Genomic DNA, 7,867 nt, shown 5'->3' on the forward strand with positions numbered 1-7,867 from the left:
TGATTGGCTAAATAAATCTATGCTAAATTTTTTTTTATTCAGTTGGCTGAATAATATATATATATATATATATATATATATATATAAAAGTTAAATGAAATAGAGTTAAATGGCTTATAGGTAATGTGGTGCTATGAGGTATTTTTTGTTATACCATCAAACCTTAGTACCGTCTTTTTAAATTTTCAAAAAGAGCAAATGAGTATATACGCTATTCACTGTTTTTTTGGGGTCCTGGACAATACGAGCGCGGGTGAATGGCCCTCTTGCTGCGAGATCATGGCGGTTGACGGCTCCGTACCGGCCACGCGTGGTGGGCCCAGGCAGACGAAGAGTTGCCCTGCAACGTTTCCCGCTCGTCGTTCAAAAATAAAGGGTAGGGATCGCCAGCGTTGAACCTCTTTCTCTCTCTCTCGCAGAAGGATGAATCACCGGGTGATGAGATTTTCAGGTGGTTGATCATCTCCTACGTAGATTTATGTCTTATTCTGTTTTTTAAGTATTTTCTTCTCTTCGTTGTTTAGTTGATGATTTTCTGTTGGAGGTCTATCATTGAATTGGTCTTGATTTATTTGCCTGTTTGTGTGGTTCGTTTTTTCAATTCTGGCGCTCCTTTTTTATGTGATTGTTTTCGAACGCAGGCAAGGCTCGCCAGAGGAGTCTCGCCGGGAAGGAGAAGGAAAACGCAGCCCAGGATACGGCCTTGGTCAAGGATCCCTCCGTTTCTGGTAGTATTGGTCAAAGGCAAGTTTGTTCTTTCCATATCTGGTCCTTCTTCTTCCTTTTTGCGGTTTTTCTCGGTTTCATGATTCACTTTTGGTTTTCCAAACCGATTGAATGCCTGAACTATCACTTGCTTTCCCTTTTTGTATCTTTGACTTGTTCTTGTTGCATTAATAATTTTATTTTGCATTAGCTACATTTTGTTGATCGACCTCCAGTATTTCAGCTGCCTCTTTTGGTGGACTTTATGTTTCACTTTGATACCTTCTGGTGGTTTCTTTCGAATGGAGAAACAAGAAAAGATTACTACTGCCTTACAGTAGTGTAACGGTTTTGTTGTCTTTAATCAGTTGATTTTCTCAAAACCTATTTAATAAGCTGGACAGCTAAGCCGATGCTAATGCCATTATGTAACTCAAATCCTAATTTTCCTTCAGTTTATTCTCACTACTTTTTTAAACTGAAGCCCAGCAGCACTAGCATTCAGCAATCCTTTTTGACAGAGTTCTTTTAATGATTCTGTATGTTGCAAGTTTCTGCCCACGTAAAAAGCTAATTGCAATAGATAAGGAAGACAAAGAAAATAGGCATATGAAATCCTCTTCATTTTCTTTTGCTTAGAAATTTATACTTGGAGAAATGTTGTTAAACATAAGAACTTATAGCCAATGTTATCCGTATCGTACGATACGCACGCGTATCGTACGATACGTATCGTATAGGTCGAAGAAACCTATACGATACGTGTTCAATACACGATACGTGTGCGTATTGTACCCGTATCGGCCGTATCATACGATAGGGGCCTGTATCGTACGATATGGGCGATACACCCCCGTATCGTACGATACGGGAGAAAACATAAAATTCTTTATTTTTTAAAAGTTTAAAGTTTAAACACTCCTTCCTCTCTCTCTTCTTGTATTTAAAGACTCCAATAGACATAGGAGGGAAAAATTTTGCGTATTTTCATAAAAATTAACCGATGATTCATCGATTTGGGAAATATCATCGTTGAATCATGAAAGATGATAACTGTATGTTTGAACTTATAAAATTCTGATGTAATCTAAGTCCTAAAACTCCAAGACTTAAGACCCTAAGTCCTAAAACTTTATAAAATTTTCAAGTTTAAAATTGTGATAGATGCTTATTATGTTAATTTGAATATTTGATTTCTTATTTTTGAATGTGTTGTTGATAGTATACAGATGAATGTTCCTTATGTATGATGATCTTTTTTATATTTGAATACATTTTTTATTTTTCTTGATTTCTGATTTTTTGTTCATTTTTTTCAGATTTTTGAGAATTTTGTCTATTTTTTCTGATTTTTAAATATTTTTTAAAATTTAAAAATCAATTTTACGATACGTTACGCTACGTTTACGATACGTTACGATACGGCATATAGGTCGGCCCGACCGATACGCGATACGCTATGCCTTTTATAACATTGCTTACAGCAACAAGAACCGTTGATGATGCAAGAAAGACGAGTTATCAGGGCAAGGAGGAAAGCTTTGTTTAATATCATGCATGATTCAATGTAAGATGGTAAGTGAATAGCGATATTTTTCATAACATTGATAATTTCATGGAATTTATTTACTATTCATTAGCAAAACATTCTTTGCCTCAGAGTTCTGTTTCACCTTACTGAGTTGTTGAACTATAGTATTTCTTCTGAAATTTTGAGGGTTGGATATAAATTTTTTGGTAGACTTCTGTGAAGTTGTGAACGTTCTTCTCTTACAGGAAAAAGCATCCTCTTGGGGAGAGTAAACACACCAATATTATAGGAGCTGTAACAGTAGAAAAAATCTCAAAACCTTTGGCTAAGAGGCATTCTGCAAAGTTGAAAGTTGTGGGTCCTATACTGAAGGTTGAGAGGCATGCTGATGGCTTAACAGGAAAGTTGTTAGAAGAGACACCTGGATGCATGAAGCCAACCATCAAGTCTGGACGAGTTTCCACAAACAGTGGCAGAATTTTGTTTGATGCAGCCAAATCAACCCAAAGCAGGAGCATCTCATTTGAAGACCAACTTGAAGGGAACCTTGCACAAAAAAGAAATATCAACAGAGATAACATGCATTCACCTGCTAAACTCCACTCTAGCTTACGGTGCTCACCATCTCTGAGTACAGAGAAGCACAATCGAAATATGGAACATGATTTTCAAACATCAGAATATTGGATTTCTCAGATACATATGGCAGAATTTGCTGGAAAGCATTTTGTTGCATTCGAATTTTTCCGCCTTGCCTTGGAATGCAAGGCCAAGGTATGTTGCACTGACATAGATTTTCCCCTTTTCTTTTGAAAATATCTCTAATTTGTGTTTATTCATTTTCAGCCATTTGAGAGTCTTTTTGATGAGCTTCAAGGCTATGCCGACAGGCATGTTTATCTGCTTGCAGAAACTGCATGGCAAGCCCTTTTCCTTACTTATGGTTCATCAATATCTGAAATTAAGTGTGTGGGCTTGAATTCTCCCTTCCTTAGAGCTGGAAATCATCATGGCAGTGAAGATACAAAATGCCTTGCTGTGGAGTGTTATTCTTGCATTAGCAGTTCAGATTCTCAGGATGCAGACTTTGAAGAATATAAGTATAAAGATTCCATCGATAGCGATGAGATTTCCAAAATTAGTGCTCCTGAAAGTTCATCAGTAGTGGAGCACAGTTACAGCCATGGAAATGAGAAACATGATGGTTACTTGCTGCTAGCAGATGATTGTGTCAAAGAAAAATCAGCTACAAATGGAATTGAGGAGTTCCATAACGTGGGGCTGGAGAAAATAAACCTTCCCATGAAGCCAGGTACTATTTCTGAGTATATTAATGTAGTTGTGTTAGAAGGGATGACATAGCAAGTAACAGTTTACAAGTAACCACAAAAAGGTGTCCAAGCAAGCAAACCAACTTGATGTTCACCAATTCGTTTTTTTATTTGTGCATTTTGTTGAACAAATTAATGCCAAAAGATTTTTTCAGTTTATTGTTGAATGGCAGGTCGGGTGAACATATGCCATAAAATATCCCTACTTCAATCAATTAAACGCACTAATACTGTGTCTGACAGGTCCTACTCCTTCAGCTTCTCTCCAGATTGGTGAAATTTCTCAGTGACATACTTCAGGAAGGAAAGCTCCTGCTTGTTTTAGTTGTCCACATCTTTCAATTTCCTTTGCACAAGTTCTTGAGTCTAGATGCAATTCTACAATGTCCTCTACGCAAGTTGCTGCCAATTTCATCTCATGTGATTTTCATCTAAATGTTGTCCGCAAACAGTGTTCATGGTCTGTTGAACTGATGTTTGCAGTATAATAGTTAAAAATGGAACTTAGTTATCAAGGTGGCTTCTGTATTTTGTTCTTTCACTTTTTCTCATTTTCTTTGCTATTTTGGCACTGCAGATACTGCGACGAAGCATAATGAGGCAAATGCCAGAACAATTGCTTATCAGGTTCCAAGAGTTATATTTTCTTTTTCAAGCTTGAACACAACAAACCAAAATGCTGGACACTGTGTGGAAGTTCATTGTTTAAAAGCTGCTATTATTTCTTACTTCTCCTTTTGTAACTTTGACATGAAAATTTAGATGAAAATGTGGAACCTGCATTAACCGAACATGTCTTGAATTATGAGCATCACTTTATTTCTATTCAAATTCATTGATGTGCTTGACTTTGGATGCCTAATCTTATAAAAAATAGCCATAGTAGCCTTTTCATGAATAATTCTTCTGTTTTTCTGTCTACACTACTAAGCAATTTGAGTTGATGCACAGTGCTTTAGAAAATGTAAACATGAATAGTCTGAAATATTTTCAGTTCCCTTTCCAATATCCCCAACGTGCATTTCAGTATGCACCTTCAATTTTTATGCTCTTATTTTTTTTTGAATGATGACCCTTTTTTGTTTGTTCATTGAGAAGGCTTAAGAAATCCAAGTTCTTATCTATGTTTTCATCCTTCACAAAGGTTATTGGAAATTTTTGCCTTTTTGAGTCCTGTTGTCTAAATGCAATTCACTTCTGGAACTCGGTTTTAAGTTGTTCTTTGAAAGACTTCATTAGATCTTCAACCTGAAAATTAACTGTCTGAAACAATAATTGCAGACCTAATATTTCAATTTCTTCTGTGAAACACAAAACTGCGTAAGTGATTTACTTCAGTAGATTGAAGAATATATCTGAAACAGCGGAGGCATTACATATAATTTCTTGAAGGCAAAGCACAAATACTTTTAATCTTTCTTAAATTAGAAGTACTTGGGTTACCCATATAAACAACTAAGAAGGGCATAAACATCAAAATGATTATTATAGTAGCTTGTCTTCATTTCTGCAGCCTCTATCAGAGTGTATATTTGCCTTAAAAGCATAGCCTAGTAGTCATAGACGCAATTTCCCATTATTTTGTTGTAATTATAGGCCATTTAGTAATTTGTTATAATTTTATTTTATCTTTTTTTGCAGAATATTTCATCAAACAAATCTAAAGGAGGCTTTTCTTCCGAGTCATCACTTCTTTCTATAATTCCATGGTCGGTCTGTGCGATTCAATATTTGTTAGTCATATTCTGGATGTGTTTGCTATTAACTGTGTCGTTTCTGCTTTTGGATGTGATTGTTACTGTATTATGAAGTACGGTTGGAAGCTACTTGTGTACAGCAAAACTGTTGAATATGCTGATCTTTGTTACTAAATGAGTATCCCACGTATATACTTTCATGCTACTTGCTCCCCTATCATGTTCTAGTACAGTTGCAGCATAATGTTTGCAAAATTATCTTTGGTAATGGTCTAGTACAGTTGTTAGATAAGTCCTTTCCCATGGTACTGCTGAATCTCAGCCTTTTCTCCGTTGTGTGTGAATTTGTTACAATTAGCCATTATTTGTCTGTGGAAATGTTATGGTGACATGTGGCGTGCACTAGCATGTAGCAGATTGATGCCATCCAGAATCTGATCCAAGTGTTCTGGAATGAACTGGGCCATTGATCTCTGTGCTTCTGGGGCTTGATGTTATTTCTTTTCCTTCTCTGGCACCTTAAAAGCAAAGATACACCAGAAGAATTGGATTATCTCGGCTGAACCTACACTGAGCCTGTCCACTTACACTGTTTGTGAACAAGCAGGATGGTCATGAACGAATACTCTACATAGATCGAGATTCCATGGTTCCATTCCTCGGTGTTCTACTAAAGTGGCAGAAACCAGCAATTACACTCCATAGGTTGCATCAAGTGCACAGATAAAGTGTCCCATGGTCCCACGTTTGAATGTGAACGCAGGGCTAACCTTAATGTGGAACGTGAACTTCATGTTCCACGTATCAAGCATCCTCCTGACAGGACTGAAAAATGTGGAAAAAGTCCCTACATTACGACTGAGCATCACGAATGGGTGTGGGACGGTGGGGCTTTTGAGATTGTCTCCAAATCCATCACCCAACTATTACTCCATCAATCAAACATTCGCATACACTTGAATTTATTTAATGGACCTATCTTGCCAAAGTGAAGTGCCTTATTTAGTTGCCTGTCATTATCTTTCGAATTGCCTACTTTGCTTTTACGAAATAAAAGCTGTCACATTGGTGCGGAGTGTAGGTGCGGCGATATATATATATATATATATATGAGTGTGTGTGTGTTATATAAGTAATTTTATTTGTTTGTATTTTTAAACTTTTTTTATCAAGGTTACCTTAATCTCGTACAAAATTCAAAGTTTTAGTAAATAAAATAGGGAATGAGAGAGAGAAGAGAAAAAAGAAAAGGAAAAGATAGGAGAAGGAAAGAAAAAGAAAAAAGAAAAAAAGAAGAAGAATGGATGTGGTCAGCAACACCCGATTTGGTTTGACCGAGTCGGGTGCCACGTTGGGCCACATCTGCACCTGCACCTGAGTCGGGTGCGCCACCCGTGTGACTTAGATTAAAAGTTAGTCCTTGATTGATTCTCTTCATCTTAATCTTCCCTGCATGCCTTTTTAGAATAAATGTATCACAGAAAAAGGACTTCATTAGAGGCATATCATTATTTTGTGGAACACACGACTTTGAGTAAGTCCGTATGGAATTTCTCGCACAACTTGAAGAATATTACTGCACCTACTATTTGACGCTTTAGATGGCATAAACTATCAAAGAAGGTCGTGATGTAAGGCATCTTCCAAACAAATTGTCTTAATAGCTGGGAGAAATCTGTCCAGGGACAGTACCCTCTGCACTCTTGTGGTTTTAGAACTAGATTTTCCACTTAGTAAAAAGAAAAAACTGGGGGTCGTTTGTCTAATGGAACAGTTACATACCATTCTATAAACTTGCACCATGGCGTAGATTCCTGAGAACTATAATTTGTATTCTATGAATCTGTCCCAAATTCTTTCACATATTCATGGAACAGTATGCTACCGTTCCATTAGCCGAACAACGCCTAGGAGTATGGATGTGATCACAGAAAAACCACAAATGGAAGAACTCTCCATCCTTTTGACAACGTTGGATCTCAAATCATTGACAGTGAGTACCCGGTTACTTCAACTCAGCAACGGTTGGTTTTGAAATTGCACTGTCCCGCCCTTGTCCTTTCAAGAGACAAGAGGAAGGGGAAGTTTCAGCTTTCCGTACTAAATTGGCACCTACAACGGGCTAATTTACTGCTTTTGGCGCTGATGAGATATCCTGCTGAGCAATGGAAAGATTATACTCCTGAGGATTGAAATGTCCACGCTCATCCTTTCGTCTTGGTTAACACGGTTGTGTTTTTCTTTTGATGCCTGTTTTTCTTAATAATTAGTATGCATGCTAACCTTTCTCATTTTAATGTTAAGAAAAAGGTGGTTAGAGCGTGACATTCTTTGAGTAAGCATTATACACGCTCACAGATAAGGCTACAAAGTTGACGGCCTTTCCTGTTTACAACAAATGTCGCTGGTTTTATTTTATTTTGGTGAGGTCTGAACAGTTTTTGCGGCCGATAGCGGCATGTGAAATCAGATGTTGGGTATACTTTGAGATCTAGTTGCGTGCACGTCACTCAATAAATATAAAAGGTTGGGGCATTTTAGATTTTTTTTCTAAAGTAAGTATATTTTAAACCATTAATATTTTATATAATTCTCATTTTATC

The 7,867-nt window shown here is 37.0% G+C and overlaps 1 protein-coding gene across 3 annotated transcripts; it reads left to right on the forward strand.

The window, feature by feature from the left end:
* The first annotated feature begins 265 nt into the window (after nt 1-265).
* Nucleotides 266-5,445, forward strand: LOC116255146 (uncharacterized). 3 transcript variants are annotated; one of them, XM_031630908.2, is made up of 6 exons: nt 266-451; nt 642-744; nt 2,482-3,010; nt 3,083-3,548; nt 4,145-4,194; nt 5,209-5,445. In XM_031630908.2, exons 1-6 carry the CDS (start codon nt 424-426, stop codon nt 5,374-5,376), a joined length of 1,344 nt encoding a protein of 447 aa, XP_031486768.1. In that variant the 5' UTR covers nt 266-423; the 3' UTR covers nt 5,377-5,445. The 3 variants fall into 3 exon arrangements, with proteins under 3 accessions (XP_031486768.1, XP_031486767.1, XP_031486769.1); XM_031630907.2 differs by having other exon boundaries at nt 272-376; XM_031630909.1 differs by lacking the exons at nt 4,145-4,194; nt 5,209-5,445 and adding an exon at nt 3,811-3,871 and having other exon boundaries at nt 272-376.
* The last annotated feature ends 2,422 nt before the right edge of the window (nt 5,446-7,867 follow it).

Source organism: Nymphaea colorata, chromosome 5, assembly GCF_008831285.2.
Source record: "Nymphaea colorata isolate Beijing-Zhang1983 chromosome 5, ASM883128v2, whole genome shotgun sequence".
NCBI lineage: Eukaryota > Viridiplantae > Streptophyta > Magnoliopsida > Nymphaeales > Nymphaeaceae > Nymphaea > Nymphaea colorata.

What these genes read in the sequence shown, in the direction of transcription:
- LOC116255146 (XM_031630907.2), top strand. Translation starts at nt 280, where the DNA reads ATGGCGGTTGACGGCTCCGTACCGGCCACGCGTGGTGGGCCCAGGCAG. An exon ending in TCTGGTAGTATTGGTCAAAG is followed by an intron (nt 745 to 2,481) that starts GCAAGTTTGTTC and finishes CTTCTCTTACAG; the next exon opens with GAAAAAGCATCCTCTTGGGG. An exon ending in CCTTGGAATGCAAGGCCAAG is followed by an intron (nt 3,011 to 3,082) that starts GTATGTTGCACT and finishes ATTCATTTTCAG; the next exon opens with CCATTTGAGAGTCTTTTTGA.